General features: G+C 33.0%; 2 protein-coding genes across 2 annotated transcripts; one reads left to right on the top strand and one right to left on the bottom strand.

Annotated features, from left to right (window-relative positions):
• Window positions 1-1116: 1116 nt before the first annotated feature.
• On the bottom strand, window positions 1117-5149 carry LOC126820786 (prolyl-tRNA synthetase associated domain-containing protein 1). Its single transcript, XM_050548927.2, has 2 exons — window positions 5006-5149; window positions 1117-2215 (listed from the first exon to the last, which is right to left on the bottom strand). The coding sequence occupies exons 1-2, from the start codon at window positions 5090-5092 to the stop codon at window positions 1793-1795; spliced, it is 510 nt and encodes a 169-aa protein (XP_050404884.1). The 5' UTR covers window positions 5093-5149; the 3' UTR covers window positions 1117-1792.
• A 102-nt stretch (window positions 5150-5251) lies between these two features.
• Window positions 5252-24215, top strand: LOC126820751 (alkyldihydroxyacetonephosphate synthase, peroxisomal). Its single transcript, XM_050548860.2, has 20 exons — window positions 5252-5420; window positions 8483-8572; window positions 8783-8873; window positions 9424-9544; window positions 9983-10057; window positions 10294-10365; window positions 10688-10767; window positions 14495-14575; window positions 14717-14842; window positions 15416-15524; window positions 15943-16070; window positions 16332-16383; window positions 17254-17393; window positions 17710-17759; window positions 18103-18172; window positions 18430-18491; window positions 18619-18708; window positions 20321-20420; window positions 21415-21472; window positions 22261-24215. The coding sequence occupies exons 1-20, from the start codon at window positions 5281-5283 to the stop codon at window positions 22392-22394; spliced, it is 1869 nt and encodes a 622-aa protein (XP_050404817.1). The 5' UTR covers window positions 5252-5280; the 3' UTR covers window positions 22395-24215.
• Window positions 24216-24253: the final 38 nt, after the last annotated feature.

A 24253-nucleotide genomic window follows, 5' to 3' on the forward strand; every position in this document is an offset into this window, starting at 1 on the left:
TACTTTTACTTTGAATGGATGCTCAAGACTTAAAGATACATTATGGAAGATTAGATAAAAGCTGGCAGTTCTCAGTAGTTAAAAACTAGATAATGTAAAGGGAATATGTTGAAAATTTCAGTCAAATTGCTCCCTTCTGAACCGGGATATTAGCGATTAAATTTTAGGCCTAGCCTCGATCATCATTACTCAAGTCAGTACGATAAAAAACATAGTCTCGATTATCCAATTTTTGGATTTAATTATCAATGAGCATTGAGCAGCAGATCAGATTCAAATCCAGTGAAAATCCGACACATATGGTGGCATCGCGAGTTGATTAAGGTCTTTTCATGCTAATAAATGTCTAATTAATGGTTTATATAACATTTCAGGCCTAAAGAGAGAGAGAGAGAAATGGGGTTTAACGTCCACTCGACACAAACTAGGTCATTTCGGGACTAACGTATGGTTTAATTTTTATTTCAATAATTCGCTTGCGCATAGGGGTCTTTAGCAGTGGGAGGAAACCGGAGGACCCGGAGAAAACCCACGAGGTTGGACAGGCGACCCTACTCCTTGTCACGTACAACCGGGGTCAGGCCTAAAGAAAGACCAGCAATAGGCAAATGTAGCTCTTGCATAATGTATGTTTAATATTGCTGTGGTTGACATTGGTCAATAGACTTAAGTTCGACCAATCCAATAGTATTTAACTAACACGCTGAGATCAACAACTGATAATTAATCACAGCTGGGTTATTGCTGCACAAAAAAATGCTGTGTTGTAGTTATTATTATATTACATTTATTCGGGATTATGTGGTAAGCTATTTAACATGCACTTAAAATATTAAGACCATTTCATTGGCTGAAGGTAGACTACTGTACATTCGGACTACAGAGTTAGCAAGAATGGTCATCGGTGTCCGAGAATGATCAGAAAGATTGTTAAGCTTTTATTGTAAATTCTTTTATTATAATGTTATCTAGTTCTGTTATAGATGCTTGTTATGACAATGCAGTGGGTATTGTGTAGATATATGATGACTGATCAATGCCCTTTTTTCAAAGTTTACCTAAACCTTGCCAGTATGCGGTTTGTAAATATCAAAATAATAAATAATACTACAAATGGAAAACTTACTTGTGTTTTTATTTACAAATTTGTATGTTAGGAAGAATTATACATACATTACAAATGAAAATATTAATGTAGGTACCATTATGACTGACATGTTTATCTGTGAGATGAATGCCATACTATGCACATTGATAGCACACACTGCTCTTCAAATGGCCAAATTGTAGTTGACACTTGTAATATTGTGAATTGGATTATTATGCAATTCCTGTCTATAATTTTAATTTTACCTTGTCATTAGAAATATATGTTTTGATAAACACAAAAAAGCTTTGTCAAGCTTTGGCCTAATTATGCTCAAGGGATCTGGAACATAACATCTCAAAATTTTTATTCCATAAGGCTGCTAATTTGATTTTCTGTTCTTCGGGAACACCTCTGAACATTTTCCTTCTTATGTCTTCTGGAAAAAGGCTAATTTAAAAACAAAAAGTACATGGTTGTGCTGTTTAAAAACTTTCACATTTTGGAGTTTTAAAATTTTAAACAAAACATCTTTCACATGAATCATACAGCTATTTATATATCAGACCCCTGAGGAAGAGAAAATCAAATTGATGTGGCCTAATTGAATTATGCTTATGATGTGGTGCACTCCTACTTGAGTTGGTAATTTTATCAGATGTCTAAGTGAAGGCAATACCGGTATATGTTGCAGTAAAATTCAGTCTAGTCTAGTTTAACTATAATAGGTTTGTGACCAGTATGCTCTATAAACTTCTTCAGATCTTCAGATGTAATTCCTGTTGTGGCACTATTAACCATGGGATGGAAATGTATTTTGGGATAAACATTTTCAGTAAACCTAGAATCCAGTATTAATGTCACATCTTTATTTGTGTCATTTATTAGTCCAAACAAGGTAACAGCACCTTGCCTAAGGCCCAGTTTCTCCAACAAAACAGATTCATCAGCAAACCTGAGGCTACCAGATGCCTTTACCATTTTACACAAATCATTTAATTTTACATCAGCATTATGAGGCGCACACAATAACCATAGTTTTTTCTTCTTGTCTTTCATAAATAAGTTTTTAGCAAACATTCCATCTAAATGGGCCACATGTGGTATAGCTTCTTCTACAGTGAAAACCTGTAAAACAGCAATACAAACTAAGAGTTGTTCATTATTTAGCAGGGGGTTTACTTAATACAGTACAGTGCAGTCAGTCAAACGAAAATCATGTCACATTATCAGTCAATGGGCAGGAGTGCAATTACCATGGGAGTTATCCCACTTGCCTGGCGCAAGCATTTATAAAGTCCGAACCAACATAAAAATATACATGTATCCAAAACTCGGCCGCACGATTCATTTCTCGAACATAATGCTGATAACACATCACCTCTGTCTTGTACTCTCTACACTGGCTACCAAAAGCATACAGAATAGAATACAAAATATTGTTACTTGTGTTTAAATTCCTGAAAAAATTGGCCCCGCCCTATCTTTCTAAGGTTCTTGAATACTATAAACCCACAAGAAATCTGCAATCCTCGACTGACACACGAATTGATCATCATATGGTAACCCGTCATTCTACATAAGCACAAGCACCATATTCAAATTCGTAATGTCACTGCTATTACTACTTTTAAAACTAAACTAAAAACATATTTATCTAACAAGCAGTTGTCATAAAAATTGTGACCACAAGATAAAAACACAATTTTTCGTACAATTAGGGGCACAAATCCATTAGGTTACAGTCTGATATGCGCGAATATCGAAAGGAACCAAGATCTTTTGGATATAAACATATATTTTATGTTTCATCAAAATCCGCGGATAAAAATTGTGACCTGGGTCCACAATCTTGGTATTACATACTTTTTACACTATGTGCTTCGGTAGCAAACCTGCTCATGTAAAGTGCGCATGAGAACATTTATGTGGCAGGGCAGTTGTGTGCTATAGAAATGTGTAATAATGATAATAATCCCAACTTTTAATGTTCATCCATGGCATATATGTGGCCATACCTGAGAGGGTTTTGATGACAGTATCCCACACAAGTATGGATATAATTGGGGTATCTGTCTATCTGACTCAAAAGTATGAAATATGTTAGCTGTGAGAAGTGGCATCAGATATTTCATTCAATATAAATGAATGGGAGATTGGAGAACAGGCAAAATGCCTATCTCAGACCCCTATCCCTATTTACAATACAAACTATATGCTAATAGTGAAAAGCATTAATGTTGGGAATATTTTACTACAGTGGAATATTTCCTGATGTTGCTTTGATATTTTACACAATGCAGTGGTACAAAATGATAACATGGAACAATTAAACCTGATCCCCAATGCTATAATTAAGGGTTTGACACCCTACTTTTATGCCCCAACCGGGCTAATGATAATAGGTTGCCGGGCAACAAAACATACGCCCATAGCAGCTAAATCATCTGAGCGGTCGTCAAGGGTTGTCGCATATTTATTCCTTTGTAGGTAATTGGGGGCCTTTACAAGACAGTTCCATACAGATCAGATTATAAATTTTGTCGTTTGATGGTTTACAAGGTTCTACAAACTGATACAAGGGTCTCAACTCTGGAAAGAATCTACAGAAATTGTTGAAATTTGACAGGCTTTTTCGTTTTAATAATTTAAATAATGCATATAAATTTCATACAGATCACGTGATCACTTTTGTCATTCAAACATTCACAATCGCCATAACTCTAGAAATTATTGAATGAAATTGCTGAAATTCAATAGACCTGTTTCACAAATTTAAATGACGCATATAAATTTTATACATATCGGATGATAACTATCATCAATCGAGCATTAACAAGGTTTAACAAAGTGAAACAAGGCCCATAACTCTAGAAGTGATTATTGTAAATTGCTGAAATTCAATAGACTTTTTCGTTTCACTAATTTAAATCATCATATAAATTTCACAAAGATCGGGTGATAACTTTTTGCGTTAGAGCGTTCACAAGGATCAATAAAGTGAAACAAAGGCCATAACTCTAGACGTAATAAACGGAAATTGCTGAAATTCAATAGGCTTCTCCGTTTCACTAATCTAAATAATGCATATAAATTTCACAAAGTTCGAATGATAACTTTTGGAGCGTTCACAAGGTTCAATAAAGTGAAACAAGGGCCATAACTCTAGAGGTAATAAACGGAAATTGCTGAAATTCAATAGGCTTCTTCGTTTCACTAATTTAAATAATGCATGTAAATTTCAGAAAGATCGGATGATAACTAAAGTGAAACAAGGGCCATAACTCTAGAAGTAATAAACAGAAATTGTTGAAATTCAATAGGGTTCTTCGTTTCACTAACTTAAATATTGCATATAAATTTCACAAAGCCCTCACCCCACCCCCCCTCGAAAATTTTGAAAATTGACTCCCTTAGACTTGATTTCTGAGCACTTAAAAAAAGTTTCAGAGATTTGATACACTAGGCCTATTGTATTAGTTAACAGTTTTGGCATCTTAAATTGTTAAACCATGGATTGATTAAGACCCTGTAAAATCAAGATCAAAATATACCCATAAAACAATCAGAAAGACGATTTTGTAAACCTACGCACCATGATATAGTATTGGCACATGGGAAAAACCTTGTCAGCGATTTTCAAAATGTATGTATGTTGCCGCCCAGTCTTCAACTTTTGGGCTCAGTAGGCGGCACAGTTTGGCCAGTGTGCGTAGGCGGCGGCGCCTTGTCACCATGTTAAACGAGGCTCTGCATTAAGTGCATTATTGCCACCAAATGCAGGGCCATGGGCCATGGCAACCTTAACAAATTTATTACTTAGTTCTATATAATTCTCCCAAATATTAAATAAAAGTGATACGCTACAGACAATTATCTAAATATAGAAGTATGCCACATTCCCAATCTATTACGAACCGCTGGGTGATCAATTGTATCGGCGTTAATATCAAGGTCTATTAATTTGCTTAATAAACCTTCTTTTCCAATCTGCTGTCCAGACATTTTTGCAAGCTGTTACTGTTACTTTAAAATCAGTCGTTCAACCGGTAAAAAAAAATCTCCAACGAATGAAACCGAATGCATTATCACCTGACACAAAATTGGTCTCGAATATGTAGCCGTTTGAGCCTTGACTTAAAGTAGTGTATAGTTTAGGTCTGGTTGAAAAGAGCTACTACCGGGAGGACAAGATGGCTTCCAAACACCGGCCAAATTTTGATTTCCACAGTATAGATTCTAATAGTGGACTGACAAAAGTAGAAAATGGTTTGCAAATACACAATTGTAGCTCATCTTCAAATGATGAAGCACCTTCAATACCGAAGCGAAGGTGAATATATATTTGAACTATGCTAATAGTATTAGTAATAAATACAACATAGACTATCGTTTGGTTAGTTCAGCTCTGAACGTAGGTCTCATTACACTCCGTCACTCGCCTGTACGTTCAGGAACCGTCCTCAGTATTGAATCCTTGTCGAAAAACTTTCGCTTCCCAGTCAATTTTACTGGGCAACTTTTTACTGCTAAACGGTCGTGTGTCAGCCTCTGTGAACCCCTGAACAATGTAATGGAACATTTCAGTGAGAAAATAAGACCTTGCTTACCTCGCTACAGTCAGTATGTGCAACTGCAATACAACATGCTGTTAAAAATACGTCCCCTTCTGCTAAATGGCATGGCAGACGCCATTTAAATCTAAATCTAAATATAGCAGTCATTGTTTTTTTAGGCTTTCGAGCGCTTGTCGCGCACCCAAATGTCGACCGAGGGGAGGTTTTTCTCCCTCGCCTTAAAATTGAAAATCGCTCTCCATATTTGTAAATCATGGCCATGTATTTGGGTTTTTTTTCAAAAGAGTGTGAAAGACTCACATTCCGAGTGCCACCATGCTGTCATTGTTAACATTTATTTGGTGTATTCGATTAGTATAATGTGATCGCACAAGGTAATAATAAAATTACGATGAATATGTTGCTAAAAATAGATGGCACCTATGCACCATTGGTTAATTTAACTGAAATGAAAAATAGAACTCTCACGAGACGTGAGAAATTACGAGAGATGGCACGTGAAAATTTCCAATGAGAATAATTCCGGAAGAAATAGATTATATTTTGATGGAATTTTCAAGTGTTTATGATTATATTTTGAATAGGGGTTATGTTTTTAAACAAAATTTATTATCATTTATATTATGTAACCAAGAATGACCCCTTACACGCAGTTATTGATCTTCAGAACCATTTCCCATACAAACAACTAATCACTCTCCTTAATATCAGATCATTCTCCTTAATTTCTAAATCACTCTTCTTATCGAAACTGGGAGAGCTTTTTTAGGGGAGCGATTTTTTCAATTTGTTCATAAAGGGGAGCTTTTTTTGGCTCTCCTCTACAATACAAAAAACAAAGACTGATATAGGGTAACGCACAAATTTACATATCTCGGCCATATAAGACGAAACAAAATTTAGGTAAGCAAGTGACCGAGTTACATAAATTTGTGTGTTACCCCTTATTTTGGTGAACTGAATGAATGGTATTTTAGTTTAGTTTTTTACATTTTTGTTGCATTTTGATTATTCTGATTGTACAGTGGTGTACCACTTTCAACTTTGTGGGGTGGGGCCGCTGTCCATGTTAAAATTTAAAACTGATCTAAATCAAAATTTAGGCAATATATAGGGTAGTTCCTTTCGGAATGGTCTCTGAACAGACAAATTCCTCTAACAATTCTTGTCCATTCAATGTCCAGTTAATGATAATTACCGCTGACGTTCTACCTGATATATGGGTCATCTGAACGTAAGTCTCATTACACTCGCCCTGTACGTTCAGGAACCGGCAAATTGACTCCTTGTCGAAAATTTTTGAGTTTCCCATAAATTTTACTGGGCAACCTTTTACTGCTAAACGGTCAGGTGTCAGTCACTATGAATGCCTGTACAATGTAAAGGAACATTTTATTGAGAAAATAAGGCCTTGCTTACCTCGCAGAAGCCATTGAAATCTAGATATAGGGTAACACTCATATTTACGTAACTCGGTCATATAAGACGAATCAAAATTTAGGTAATTAGGCAAAGCAATAAGTGAAGAAGATTCTCAATTTTTCAAAGATTCTCCCTAAATTTTGTTTCGTCATGATAAATGGCCGAGTTATGTAGATTTGTGCGTTGCCCTATATTTAGATTTCAATGGCTTATGCCAAACTGTTTAGCAAAAAGGGACGTCTTAAATGTTCCTTTACATTGTACAGGCGTTCACAGAGCATGACACACGACCGTTTAGCAGTAAGATTTACGTTGAACTGATACATTTTCAACAAGGAGTCAATAGGCCGGTTCCTGAACGTACAGGGCGAGTGTAACAATCACCTGATCTATGGCTATTTTTAACCATAATTGTCCCCCGCCTTTCGGACACAATAACTCTCTAATTGAGCTAGAATGTTTAAACTTGGTGTAGGTGTTTATTAGGTCAATACCTTGATGGAGTTTGAAGATGAGCATTTTCCGCTTAGGGTAAGCGGAGATAAGCAATTTGATTGGTTGATGCTTTGGGACACGATAACTTTAGTTCTAATTAAGTGCGATTAATGAAACTTGGTGTATAGTTTCATTACATCAATACCTTGACTAAGTTCGATAATGAGCACTTTCTGCTCAGGGTAAGCAGAGCGACAAGCAATTTGATTGGCTAATATTTTGAAACACAATAACTCTCCTCCTAATTGAGCTAGAATGTTCACACTTGGCGTACCGTAGGTGTTTATTAGGTCAATGCCTTGATGGTGTTCAAAGATGAGCATTTCCTGCGTAAGGTAAGCAGAGATGAGCAATTTGATTGGTTGATACTTTGGGACACGATAACTTTAGTTCTAATTAAGTGAGAGTGAGGACACTTGCTGTAGAGCGATAAGCAATTTGATTGATCGAGACTTTGGAACACAATAACTCGCCTTCTAATTGAGCTAGAATGTTCAAACTTGGTGTAGGCATTCATTAGGTAAATCCCTTGATGGAGTTCGATGATCAACATTGCTTACGGTAGGCAGAGATAAGAAATCTGGTTGGTTGATGCTTTAGGGGCACGATAACTCTGAATATAGAATCATTATATTAGACCGGAGGGATGAAACTAAGTGTGTAATTTGATTGCTCGATTCTTTTGAAAAAAATAAATGTGCGATTAATTAATATGTGTCATCTATTTATTTTGGGATTTCGGCAGGGGACATCAGCCTCACTGTTGGCTTGTTCTTCTTGATTTGCCTAAAGGGATCATTTTTCATTAGATATGTAGAATTTTATAATAATCCAACACTATTTACAAGTAGAATTTTTGTGATTCAAAAAATAACATCAGTTATTGTCTGTTCTCTTTCAGGCAAGAACTATTAAAGTGGAATGGTTGGGGTTACAAAGATTCAAATTTTACCTTCAACAAAGATAACCAGATTGAATTTACTGGTGAAAGGTATGGTAGATTATTAGTTGACTATAATTAGATATAATAAGATATGATTATATTAGTAATACATGTACATAAATGGTTAGACTGTTAGTGACAATAGTCCATTTACAATTTTTTTTTCTTCACACACAATATTATTTGCTTATTGTACATCAGCTTCTTATTTATTTAAAACAAGCATTTTGTTTAATAGGCTTGTTGTATGTATTTTAGGTATAGACTGAGTGGTAAAATTTTACCCCATTTAAAAGACTGGGTAAAAGCAACTCTTGGTATAAAATTAGAGGATAGAGCACCAGCGCAGGTACTTGTATTAACTAACATTATGTTATAGTATTAGGTTATACCAGTAATTTGCTTTTCAATTATGTTGTCTGCTTTAAGAGTCGATAGACTGGGCATTTTTAGAGAGTATGGCCCATTACCCATCATAAATATCATGTTATTGTAGAATATTGCAAATTTCTGTAGACTATACCAATATGTTAATTTGAATAAGAAAAGCCAAAACATGTTCATTGTTTCTAGATTCTATTACTCTGTACATCCTTATTTTAGTGCTTAGCCAATCAAAATTGAAGTATCTACTAAAAATTTGGATTTTATCTTTAGTTAAAATTTCATGTAACAGGACCCTGGTTGTAAGAGGGCAATAAATATTGTTAAATGTAATTCTGATGTTTTAGTCATTTCAAACTCTTACAATATAAATCATAATTTTATTGCTTACATAATGGTTTTCCTGTTTGACTTTAACCAAATGCCCTATCTATTTAGTCAGTTACTGTTTATAAAATTATTCATTTTATGGATCTATTTTATGTGTACATTATTAAATATATTTTCCTGTACAGGCAGAGATAACTGCTGCAGACATTCCAAGTCCTAAAAGAAATGATGAATTTTTAGAGGAATTAAAGCAAGCAGGTGTATCATTGTCTGATGATTGTCAAGATAGATTATTTAGAGCCCATGGTTAGTACACTTGTATTAGTCCATGTATAATACATTTATGGTTCATTTCTACAGTGTCAGTAACAAAGTGACCATCAAAAAAATTATTTCAAGGTTCCATATATCTGAACTGACAGAATATGTAATACTAATAGTAATAAAAGTAAATATTTTAAATATTTTTAAGATTGTTTTCTGGCAGAGATAAAAGGAAATGAAATGGGGTTTAACGTCCTACTTTTCTGCTCTGGCCAGGCTAGTACAGTGTTCGAGGGTTCTTTTACTTGCACGCCAATGTATACACAGGATCTCAGTATTTCGTCCAATCTTTACGACTAGACACTTTCCTTGCCATGGCCTCTGTCCTGCACCACTGACATGGGGAAACTGTGCCATAAGGTGAAGATAATGTAAACTGATACTTATATTGAAAACCTTTATTGTATGGTTTTTTTGCAGGCCATACACTTCATGAAATATTTACATTACGTGAGGGTAAATTTGAACGAATACCAGATTTGGTGGTATGGCCAGGTAGGTTATGCAGATTGAATTACAATTAACAAACATAAAAACTATTTTTTACTTCACGAGTGTTGATCTCTTTTGTTATCAAAAAAGACTCATAGGAGATTCTCTGTATATATCTTACTCTTCATTATTTACAAACTTTTGTTCCGTTGATGTACTCTGTAGCTGAATCTAGATAAACTTAAAAGATAAAACAGAAGAACAGAAAATAATGTAGCTTTTTCTTCATTGTTTTTCAGTGAGTCACAATGAAGTAGTTATAACTGTAGAATTAGCATGTAAATATAATGTAGTTATTATACCATTTGGAGGTAAGTTGATTCAATAGTTATTTAAATCATTATAATCAATTATTTGTTTCAATGATTGGAAGCATTCCATGTACAATTTTCAACAAGATGAACGGTCGACAAACTGTGATCCATTAATTATTGCTAAATATACTGTTATTTGTGGAATATCCAAATACTAAGTCATATATTTTGTGTCGGAGAGAAATTATTTTCCCGGTCTTTTGTAAACAAAAGTTCTTTTTATAATTTTTTTGGATTTGATAGGGCTTTGCCTCCAATAGTTTGTCAGTCTCGGCTGTCAATGGTTTTCATATTTCTTCTATTTATATTCTTTATTTAGGTGGTACGACAGTTTCAGGAGCTTTAGAATGTCCAGCTACAGAACAAAGAATGATAGTTTCATTAGACACATCACAAATGGTAAGTCAGAATGTTGAAAATATTCTTAATAATATAGCACAAAAATTGTTAATTGATATCTCAATACTGAGGTACAGTCTCGATGTTTATTGTTCTGTTGACTTACATTTTGTCGTAGTTTGACAACAGTGGACCAAATTTAGGACTCTCCAACTTTGTAATCTAAGATAACTTTTGGTGTAGATTACGAATTTAACGCAATGTGCGATTCACACAGTTCATGCCACCAGGTGGCAAAATGTGGAGCAAATGAACTATTCACTTTATATTTCAGGATTTTCACAGCCTCTGGCAAAGTCACTATTGTATACATAAACTCCAAAATTAGCATAGTTAATGTCAGTTTGTCTTTTATCAATTTACAAAAGATTCTGAATGGATGGGATATATACTTTTCCAAATATTTAGTCTCAAAATTCAGTGCACACTGAAAACGTACAAAATATACCCATTTTCTTTTTCAATTATGGCCGCGTGGGACAGAGGTTAAAATTCTGAAAATGGTTGATAATGAAACTTCCTTTACCCTACTATAACATACATTAAAGTCCATCTTGTGTATTTGATGGCTTATATTTTTAATTGGCACTTGAAATTGGAATAAATAAAGTTACTCATTGATAAACCGATTACATTAAAAGATCATGTGTTGGGTTACAAATACTATGATACAAGTTACTATGAACTAGATTATTTGCTAACCATCATTTCATTTACAATATACAAAATTTATCACGTATCTGACCAAAAAACTAAAAACATTGATGTCTTAATTTATAAAAATCCTTACCGAAGATTAGAGTACAGGATGATTTTAAAAAAAAAAGAAAATAGATTTATTAAAGATACATTATGTAAGATTTAGATAAAGAACAGGCTGTTTTTGTTATAAAAATAGATAATACAAAATGAGTATATTGAAAATTTCATTTAAATTACTTTATTCTGAGCCAAGTTATCACTGTTTTTAGTTTTGACAAGATGTGTGCATTGATTGTTCATTATCGTAACCACGGCACTACTGGTATATTCAAGACTTAGACTCGATCCTCCGTTTTTAAATTAAATCATTAAATGGTCAAATCGTTCTGATCTACTTAAAATCTTGAGCTTCTGATTACATCAAGAGTTGATTATTGTCTTGACACAGGGATGTCATTAGAAGCCAGCAACCAGCAAATTGCGCCGTTTAAATTAACCCAATTTCCGGATACTTCTCAGCTAAAAAAGATCAGTAATGTAATTTTAATAAAATAATTTTGCGTAATATTAATTTAAGCTAGACTGGATTGCGTGTTTAAAACAAATAAAAGTCATAACCGTATGATGTTGCGATAGATGTTATTTGTACGTCTAATTAATAATAAACTTATTACGTATATAAATTGTTGTTTATTTTTAAAATAGATTAGCCTTGGTATGAAGAAATACCGATTCGAATCAAAACACTGCATACGTGAGTGCGACAAATACCAATATGGTGGACAATTCTCTGTCGATTTGCATGCCAAAAGTGGAGAAAAACTAATAAATAGTTTGTAATCACGAATTCATAAATTGTTTATTGTTATTAAAATAATGTAGCTTTGATTCCGAATGAAGAAATACAAGCGTTTTGTCATCCATGAGTGCTATGTCATTTGTACTTTATTATAATAATGAGCAGACGAAATCTGATTTGGCAAATTCCACGATATCGCGTTTCAACAAAAATTGTTTCAAACTCAAAGTATTGTTTAAATGAGGGCAAATTTATTTTCACATTTTTTAAATGCTACATTAATACTTTAAAGTAATTAATGTGACTGATGTACGTATTGTATTATTATTAGTGCTGATATCAAGTAAAATTTTACGCATCGATGCATCGGACACAAACATCGATTCTCGTATCGATGCATCGGGAATTTTTTGCCGCCATTTTGTTAATCAAAAATTACAGAAATAACATTAGTATTTCTGATAGAAACATGAATTTCCCTAACATTATCATTAGGCCTACTATAGAAATGTCGATTTATTTGAATAAATTTATTTCCACAATATTCTTCTGTTATTTATTATGACATTAATTATTAGTATGTTTTGCCGATGCATCGATAATACCAAAAAGTACCGATAATCGAAGCGTCAGCCGAATCGATGCATCAGCGATGCATCGATACTTGATATCAGCACTAATTATTATATACACAAAGGATTAACTCACAGAAAACATTGAGTCGACTCCTATGCACGAAAAATGGACGAAAAGAGAACAATAATCGATAGTAACATACTGGCAGATCTTATAATAACATTATATAAAAACATAAAGTAATAAACAGCTCTTGTTTTATTTTGGATATAACATTGGTCATAAATTCATATATATATAAATTTGGGATATGAAAACAAGCATTAAAGTTATCTCCCTAGCATACAGGTATTTAACAATCTACAATAGAAATGTTAAGCATGCACCACAGGCTTTATTTTAGGCCTAATTTCTGAAAAAAAACACGCTGTTCATACTTCCTGCTCACCGATTCAGTTCTGTGGCCCTCAACATTTTCTGCCCCTTTAACAAAATTTCCTGACACTAAAATTATTTATTAACGTATGAACTGCCATAATTAATTTTATATTTCTGCGGTGTTGGAATATCCAATCTGTTATTATTTCAGTTGTAAACTTTCAGTATGTATTCTTATTGCACTGTATTGTATACAGTTAAACAACCGGACATTTGTCAATGGCTAATTAATATGTCACTAAAAAAAAATAAAACAAGTAATCACTTTTTTCATGTCCCTGAAGCAACGACTGCGAGTTTTACAACATCTGTACATAGCTAGATTACTCCACAATTCCCTAACTTATAGGTACGTTATCTACAGAAACGTGAACAGTAGCGTCCAATCAGACATTCTGACATAGCAACCTTCACGAAAACCTTGACATTGAACGAACCTTGAACTTTGCAATTCGATTATCACAGGTAGACATTTTAGCTTGAAAGTGCGAGACTTGGTATTCGCGATGATCAAGGAATCTGATAGGCTCACAAGCAAAGCTTGTACCCAATCGAAATTAGTGCCGAAATATGCAGGGTATTACGTGAAGGCATTGATAAGTTGTACGTAGTTAAAGCTAGATCAAGCTTTCTACTGAAGATGCACTTTATTTTGACCTAATGCAAAGATGTTTTTCTCCTTTTAAAGCTGCAATTTCATATTTTTAAGTTATATTTTTAAAATTTATTAAATAAAGCCTTAAAATAGATGGTATCCATAAACCATCCTACCTTGTTAAAGAATGATCCTATTATTCCTATACTTCACTATTGCCAGCTGAGAAATTGTCAAAAATATCATTTTCAATTTCAAATTCCAACGTTTGAAGGTAGCTAATGCATGGAGGCAATAGGAAAACAAGGGAGGTAATTGTGTTATTATTTCCTGTGTCAATGATTTTTAAGGGTGGGAAATAATGCCCATGGTCGTATAATAGTGAGTTGATAACCTATTGAGTAAAAGACATAGAAATAATTATGTTTTGACTTTCTTAGAAAATATGAAATTATCGCTTTAAGTGAAAAATATCAACCACATCTACACTTTTCTTTGATATTTTTTCCCGATAATGTTGTTTTGAGGAATGGATTAGAAATTGTGTCAAATAAGGAATATGTATATGTGTAATATATTGTAAACATATTTATGATTTAATTATTGTATTGTTCTAGAATAAAATATTATGGGTAGATGAGAAGAATTTAACAGTTCATGCTGAATGTGGTATTGTTGGCCAGGATTTGGAAAGATTGGTAAATATCTCAATGCAAAACATATCGACCAGTTGATTGATTATTTTTTTAAATTAAAAATTCAAATTTGGAATGATCAGTTTATATAGCATTGGATAAATTTATGGGTGTTTAATTTTCATATTTTTTTCTTTTTTTGAGTTGGCTGAAAAGGGGTTTTGTACAGGCCATGAACCAGATTCAATGGAATTCAGTTCATTAGGAGGTTGGGTTGCAACTCGAGCTTCTGGCATGAAAAAAAATATTTATGGCAATATAGAAGATTTGGTAAGATACTTTATAGTCTTTTTGAAATGTCTCACTTTACAGATTGAAATTTATTTTTGGTTTGATACATGATACTCTTAAAATCAATATACTGCACAACTTGCATAAATTCAGTCTTGTTTTTATATCTATCCAATCTGTCAATCCACTTTTTCTTGTTAACATTCTAAACACTACAATTATTGTTAATTTTAACAATTTCTATGATGATTTCCGACAATAACTTCTGAAATTATGCCCACGTGACTGTTAATAAACCTCAAGCAATGATGTTTATAATTGAAACTATAGATTATACCGGTACATACAGCTTAGTGAAACGATGATTTTTCGAAGGCCACAATTATTATTGGAACATTTTTTTATGATATTGTTGTAATATATTCAGATTGGTAAAAGACAGAAGCTTAGACTATACCCCATGATTATTAAAATTTCTGATCAAATCATTAAGCAATTAAGTTGTGATAATTTTTGTGGGGGGGCCAAGACAACAAAGGTGTTTGAGGGTATATGTTTTATTGTCTGGCAACCTTTGCTTTGTTATTATTTCAAAATTGTCTTTTTTTGTAGTTAGTGCATGTTAAATTTGTTACTCCCAGAGGTGTTATGGAGAAAAATTGTCAAGTTCCCCGTATGTCTGCTGGACCTGATATTCACCATTTTATACTCGGTTCAGAAGGTAAGTTCATTTATTAAATGGCTACTTTAAACTAAACAAAGTATCAACAAACTTTAATTTAATTTGTTGTCCCTTAATAGAAATTGAATAATGGGCATGTTCATTTATTATACACCCTGACAATGCCAAGCACAGATCCATATTTTGTTTATAAAGTGTTCATATTTAGAAGATTAGTGAGCTTTTAAAGATGGATTGGCAAAAAGTCAATGGCCTTTTATTTTGCATCAATATATTTTGTAAATGTTTAGTTTATTATTTTGATAGAGCACATACTCCCCCCCCCCCCACACACACACACACACCCTTGTCCATGCTATTTGCTTACAATGCAGTAATATATCTTTTTTCTTGCTAGGTTGTTGATATATTAATTGGAATTTTCCACTCAAGCTAATAAAGCTATTACGTTTTTCAGGTACACTGGGTGTTGTTACAGAAGTTACATTAAAAATCCGACCATTAGCACAATGTAAAAAATATGGTTCTATAGTTTTTCCTGCATTTGAAGATGGAGTCGGTTGTTTAAGAGAAATCGCTAAACAAGTAAGTACAGTAAAGCCCGTTTATTTCCGGATGCAGATAATCCAGTAACCCTAGAATATAGTGGTCATGCTCAAAAATGTCAGAAATCAAAACAAACATGATCCAGCAATCAGGAATATTTAGTCCAGACAAATTTCATGGGAACTGAAATATGCATTTTTGAGATTTACATAGACTTCAAATTGTGTTTAATAGAATATAGAATGTGGCCTTAAACAGTAACTTTGTCATTTGTGTTAATGTCCCTTGTCTTTTTTTTAGAGGTGTGCTCCAGCTTCAATTAGATTAATGGATAATGAACAATTCCAATTTGGTAAATATATTTTTGTACTAATAGGATTGCCCCTATTGAGTCCACGATCTGCTACATGCAGATATGGCAACACGATTGCCATGACTGACCTCAATATATGATAGGATCACTAAGATTACTACAAGATTAAAACCATGATTTCAATTGTAGCACAAATCGTGATATTGGGAACCTAGCATTAGGTAGTGCTCATACAGATTTGTCACCGGGGCAGAGTAGAGTCAACTTAAAAGCATAAATTTAGACAGTATGTCTCACCAGCACTTTCAGTCGAATCAGTGGTGTATTTTCTTTGTGTCTCAGTATATATTGATGGCCTAACTTAACCCATCAATGAGCAATTAATTTACTGGAGCTAAATCGCTAATATTTGGGACCTAGAAATTGACACAAATGGGTCGCAACACATATAATAATACATTCAATCGTTTCTGTTTTTACTGTAATTTCTAATCAGTTATGTTCAGAGAAATATGCTAGAAGTCTCAATCGAATGGCAATCTATAGCGTCTGGTTATTCCAGTCTACACCAATAGTATTTATTGCGCCTGCTCTCCAGATAAGAATATGGGGTTACCGTTTGACATGGCTTGTGGAATATATCTAGCCTCGTTTTTCGAGTCCCTTGTTACAAATAGCGCTGAAACGCATTATGGTACAGGATTCGTGTACCAATGGTAAAATGTTTATTTTGTCTTAAATATTGGATATCATCTTTTCCTGGTAAGATCACTGACATCAATGTTCATTTAAATTGACAAATCATTTGTGTTGTCATTGTCGAAGACTTTGGATGATATCGTGTTAGAGACTTAGCTACTTTAACTTGGTGTCTCATTACTAAGTGTAGTCATTTCTTCTCTTTTTCAGGTCATGCATTAAAACCGGATGCTAATTCAATGATATCAAGTTTTGTTGATGGTTTAAAGAAATTTTATATAACCAAATTAAAGGGCTTTGACCCATTAAAGCTTAGTGTCGCTACGTTGCTATTTGAAGGTACTAAAGAGGTAAGAATAGATTTTAGTAATAATGATTATGTGGTATTATTTTAAAATGACTGGTATAGTGCTATCTTAGGTGTGTTAAAATTATATGTTTGGCATTATTTTACAAGTACCTGCATTGTATTTTAATATTATTGTTATGATTACATGGTATTATTTTATAAGTAATTAGTACCTGTATTGTGTTATATTAACATTATAATTATATTAGTGTTATATTTATATTGTAAGTGTTATAATTATATTATTAGTGTTATAATTATATGATATTATTTCATAAAATGTTATATTATTATTATGTTATGGTATTATTTTATAGGAAGTGGCTGCTCAAGAAAAGAGAGTTTATGAAATAGCTGCCACTTTTGGGTAAGTTCTAGTAAAAGATCAAATTACTTGGTTGAGGTATGTAATGATGGGAATTATTATTATGTTTTATTTTTTTTTTGAGTGCAATTTCTTTCAAATAAGGTATTTTCAAAATTTGATTATTATGATAATGAAATACCCATATAAATATACAATACACATTGACTACATACCTGAACTAGAATTGATGTTGGCTTTCTTTCTCAAGATGACGTATATGGATTTTTTTACAGAAATTCTTTATTTAAATTTCCCTAAAAATTTTACTATCAGTATTTTATTGGAGACATGAAGATTGTTGTATGATTAAATATTGTTGGGTTTTTTTGTCTTTTTTTTTAAGTGGAATACCAGGTGGTGCTGATAATGGTGAAAGAGGATATATGTTAACATTTTCTATAGCTTATATTAGGGTATGGTTAATTTTTTATGTGATATTTGATATATCAAAGCAAATATAATAAAGATATTAATACATATTCACAGAATTTATTACAAAAATATTTATGTGATCTGTAACAAGCTTTACGTATCCATCTTTTCACATTAATCAACCACTTAATAATCACTTCTGTCAGGTTATGTAATCATACCCTTTTGGAAATATTTTGGTTAGAACTTGTTATTATACAAACATCATTATGTACCTTTTAATCTGGTTATATTTCAGGATTTAGGCTTTGAGTATTATGTAGTTGCAGAATCATTTGAAACATCCGTGCCATGGGATAGGTAAATACTTTTACTCTTAATAAACAATGTTATAAGTGTTATAATTTACTGAATCAAGAAATTGAATTAGGAAGTTAGTGTTTATTCAGAAGAGTTTTTGAAAGTTCCATCTGTTTTCTGATTTTAGATGCCTCGATTTATGTCAAAATGTTAAAGAGCGAGTCCACAGAGAATGTAAAGATCGCGGTATTCAAATTCCTCCTTATGTCACATGCAGGTAAATATTGTACAATATTTGAAATGATATGTTAACGATAAATTTTATATTGAAATTGGTTGAGTTTCTTTTAACTGCTGTTTATATTGTTGTCACATTCATGAGGGCTCTACGGGTCAGAGTTCTTTACAAATTTGCAGGAATTGTTCATTGGGTCATAAGGAAGATATCTTATCAAAATTCATAATTTTCTATGTCAGATCTGACCAAGTTATCCCCCATTTATGTTTAAATTTCTGAAATCTTTTGAATCTAGCACAGATGAATTTGCTACTGGTCTGACAAGAACCTGTTTTTATTTTAAATTTGGCAAAGATTCACATTTTTAGATCAAGATGTTGAAATATTTAAATAAAATGAATGTAATACAGTTAAAGATATATTATGTAAGATTTAGATAAAGGACTGGCAGTTACATTAGTTAATAGTTTAAAAATAGATATTGAAAAAGGTTACATTGAAAATTTCAGTCAGATTACTTTAATCTGAGCAAACTTATGACTGTTGGAAGTTTTGATAAGAATAGATTAGTCTCAATTTTCATTGCTACCCTTGTTACAATAATAAATCAATGATTATCCATTTTTATACGTCCGTCAGTTGGGGTGATGGGGGGGAATTTGAGCTTTTTATACGCCCACATTGAAATGTGGTCGTATATTGTCATCATCCCTGTCTGTCCGTCCGTCTGTTCACAATTGTTTGTGGACGTTCTATAGGCCAAAGTTAATATACGATTTATACACATTTCCGGTAATAATTGCCAGAGTTATAACCCTTGATTACTTTGAAATATCTTGTGGACTGCTGAAGTTATGACCCTTGATCACTTCAAAAAATCTTGTGGACGCTCTTAGAGGCTAAAGTTAATATTTGATTGACTTTAAATTTATGCAGTGTTTAAGCCTTTAAAGTCATGAGACGAAGAAGCCTATTGATTTTCTAAGATTTCTGATAATTGCTGCCAGTTGTGGCCCTTGATCACTTTGAAATATCTTGTGGATGCTCAACAGGCCAAATTGATCATTCCATTGTTTTTAGATTGATACAAGGTCTTGAGACGAACAAGTATATTGATTTTCAATGAATTTTTATAACTTGAACAGCTAAATCTGCGATATTGTTTTGTGTACTAAACGTTAGCATGGGATAGAACAAGAAGCTAAACAAATTCTAATAATTTTTTGTTAATTACTTAATGAGTTCTTACTCTTAATGAGACTTTATAGTATTATAAATGTTTCATTACTGACAACAGAAAAAATATGCGACAACTCTTGTTGACTGCCCGGGCAACTAAGCTGCTGTGGACTTATGTTTCATTGCCTGGCAACCTATCTTTAAATTGAATGGTGATTGCTATCAATCTATTAAAAATCACGACCATCCAATGGTCTATAGAGTTGATTATGGGCTTGTCTTGGAAATACATGTCTAATAGTTTATTTAACATTTGAGACCAAAAGAAAGATCTACAGTAGGCAGATTTAGCTCTTACATAATGCGTCTTTAAAATAACTATGTTGCAGTTGATACATTGCTTTTCCTCTTTATAAGCTTAATCTATGATAGCCGAACGTAAAAAAATCATGTTATTATTTATTATTTACAGAGTTACACAGACATATGATGCAGGAGCTTGTGTATATTTTTATTTTGGGTTTAATTATAGAGGTATTGCTAATCCAGTACATCTATATGATACTATAGAGGTGAGAATATCTTATTCTATCAGATACAATGTGGTGTTACAGATTTTTATATTGAAATAAGAGAGAAAATTACAAGTAATAAGTAAAAGCCATTAATTGTTTTGAAATAATGCTATTGCTGTGAAAGATTTCATTTCAGTGCATTATGGGTTGTTCTTTCATTCTAAATTTCGGTTTTACAATATTAGTTATTAACCCTGCTGTAAGACATGTACATGTCATGTAATTGTTTTATCATTTTTATGTATGTTTAATGACTTGTATAACAAAAGTAAAAATGGTTGTGGTGCTCAAGTTTAGATTTGTTGTTGATTCCATAAAGTAGTTAGGTTTTTAAATGTTAAAAACTGTGTGATTCAACATGGCACCCGAGGGGTTTAATATGAGTTAGCACCAAATAGTTTATTTATATGAGGGTCAAGGTTTGGACTATGCCTTGGAAATTGAAAGATGGAGGAGACTAGTATGTGTCTCTCTTTTGTGGACAGAGGTGAGAACCTGTCATCCTTCAGTTATGTGACTTTGTTGAATGAGTGGTTTCTTTTCAACCAAATCAGCTCTGGACCGATTTGAGTCTATGGTATCTCTCGTAGCTGAGAGAATAAAGATTTTTTAGCCGAGAGAAAATCTTCCGTCAAAGTGGTGGTTGATTCCGAAGAAAAAAAGGGAATCACGACCAACCGATTTGATCAACAAAATTAGCCAGAGACAGAGAGTGAGATAATACAAGAGATAAGAGTGGCTAAGAAGACCTGGTTATCCTGGTTGTCAGTGACTAGTTTCGTTCGTATAAAAGCCTGCCACATGAGTTCAATCAGTCGAAAGAGTTCAATACGAACTAAACTAGTCACTGACAGCCAGGATAACCAGGTCTTCATAGCCATTCTTATCTCTTATATTATGTTTAATGATTGTAAAGTGCCGTATTGATATAAGGCGCTTTATAAACCTGTTTACTATTAGGTGCTTTATAAACCTGTTTACTGTATTCCAGGCATGTGCAAGAGATGAAATATTAGCTAATGGTGGAAGTATTTCACATCATCATGGCAGTAAGTGTGAATAGAAATTCTAAGAAACCCTTTTTTTAAGTAGGCAGTAATGGTAGTTATAAATGGATCATCAGGATTATCATCATCCATCAGTATTGTCTATACTAATTGTGACTGTCGTTTGTCTGTCTGTCTATTCAGGGTTGGCAGCTACATTAGGGTTGACCCGAGGCTGAAATTTGGTGTATGTGGGTAGCTCAGCCCGGGGAGTAACATAGAGTATGTGACATTGGCCTACCGCTTCTGGTTTCAGAGTTACGGGCACAACCCGGGCAGCACCGTGTTATCCGCTAGTATTTACATGTTCACTAATTTGATCATTTGCAATTTTTAATTTATAAATTACCTGAAGATCACCAAACCTTATTTCTAAATAGTGTGGAAGCCACAATGGTTAAGGTGAATAAGGTGCTTGCTTACTAACCAGAAGGTCCGGGGTTTGATCCCGGTGCTGGTCGAGAAAGTTTCCCCGAATTTTCCAGCTTGGTGCAGGACTGAGGGCCTGAAAAGGAAAAGCATTCAGTTATTTGGATGGTATAAAAAAAACAAGGTCCTATGTACACCTAGGCATGCACATGAAAAAATCCTTGACATTTGGAATTCGTTTGATGTCCTACAAAATTTTCACTCATAGCACACTGTATGTGGTATAAGCCCGGTTGATGTAGAAAAGTTGGACGTTAAACCCATGTCATTAATCCATTCGAAATAGTGTCTGGTTTCATTCTATAAACTTTACATGCATTTAAAATGTAATGTATGTTAATTTGTAAATTTTTGTTTTTCAGTTGGTAAAGTACGAAAGCGATGGTTAAAGAAAACTGTAGGAGAAGTTGGGTTAGGTGCTATGAAGGCCATCAAAGCTTATATAGATCCACAAAACATATTTGGCAATAATAATTTAATGATGGGCAATCTTTAATAGTTTACTCAGGTAAACATTGTATCATGACATTGTCTAAATTATTATTACTTTCTTTTAATTATTTTAATTGTAAATTAATTTCTATTGTATCATGCTCTCAGACAAAAAAGTAAATAATTCCATATTCAATTAAAATTAATATCATCCTGTAAAATTGTATAATTATCTTAGGAACATATGCCCTGGTTTTACTTTAGTTATTTTAAATTATTTTCCCACAACATTCGAAGAAAGCAGGCGTTCATTAAAATGGGTTCATATCTCTATTTTTCACACCTTTCAGACATACATGTAATAAATGAATATCTTGACTTAGATCAATGATGAGCATTGACTGCATAGATTAAGATGAAATGAGCTTTGGAATATGATAACTTCGATTCTAATTAAGTGAAAGTGATAAAACTTGGGTGTATTGTTTTATTATATATCAGTATGGGGGGGGGGGGATGGCAGAATGATATGCACGTGCACGTTGTATCATAAGGTCTGTCATTGAATAAACTGGCGTGGTTTTGATTTCTCGGTTGCATGTGACGAGTAGGGTCACCTGTCGAACCTTGTCGGTTTTCACTGGGTCCTCTGGTTTCCTCTCACTGCTAAAGACCCCTACGTGCAAGTGAATTATTGAAATAAAATTGAACCATATGATAGTCCCAAAATTACCTAGTTTGTGTCAAGTGGAAGTTAAACCCCATTTCTCTCTATATATATATCTGTACCTTGATTAAGTTCAGTAATGACCATTTTCTGCTCAGGTTAAGCAGAGTGATAATTTGCACAATTCTTTATTTCTTATAAGATGATTTCAGTCTAAATTTCAAATTTATCTAAAGTAAGAGCAGGGCATATAAACCTTAGTTGGTTTTTTTTTTTATGAGATTCTTTGTACCCAGTAAATTTGTGGTCATCTTTATATAAACCCTATTTAAACTTCTGAAACTTATATGAATTGTGTTAAATATGAATTGGTGAGGATGATTTATTTTTGAAACTGGGAATACTCATTCATGTCAAGAAAATCAAATGCCATAGTAGAGTTGCTTATATAACTGTATGGGTTGGTAGATCATAAAATTCCTGTTAAATACAGTAGTTATTTTGCAGAAAATTTAATAGTGCCAATTACCATCCTGTGACTCTTACATGTCTTTTAACTTGAAGCAGATGAAGATTGAGATCAGCCAAAAGTTTTTATATAGGCTGAGAACTGGTATGCCACATCTGACAATCATGTCTTACATATCAAATATGTACATGTAGGTGTATTTATTCCAACTTTTATGGAATGCAAACTGGTATAGAAAAATGCTGTAATACCAAACATTATGTAATATGATTTGTAATGTATATGAATTTATAAATGTCATGTTATCAAATGCTTTGTCAATCTTGTCACTATTTATCATTCAATCCGTATTTTTTTTTCATCTTCATCTTTTTTGTACTATTAATTTTAAGATAAATAGCAATACATCATTTTAAAGAAAGAAATTACCATAATGCTTGTTTCTCCTTGTGCTTGAAATGTCACGATCTCTATACATGCCAAATTTTTAATCTTATTAAGATGTATTTATTCTTGACAATATGCAGTATATTTTAGTTTACATTCCCTCTCACCAGATTCACGGTTAGGTTCTGTTAATAGTGATAATTAAGTTAAACATGCAAATTTATAGAACTATTAAACTATTCTGGTGACAGTAAACTAAAACTTAATTTCTGTCATTTTGTGATAAATGAAGTAGAACTTTTTATACCTAAACTGTAATTAGAGCATAATTATTATTTAATAAAATATCAATTGTTGGTTTATGCATTGTATTTTGTGTTATAAGCTTTCCAAAAATGTA

The sequence above is a fragment of the Patella vulgata genome, chromosome 5, assembly GCF_932274485.2.
Source record: "Patella vulgata chromosome 5, xgPatVulg1.2, whole genome shotgun sequence".
Classification (NCBI taxonomy): Eukaryota; Metazoa; Mollusca; class Gastropoda; family Patellidae; genus Patella; species Patella vulgata.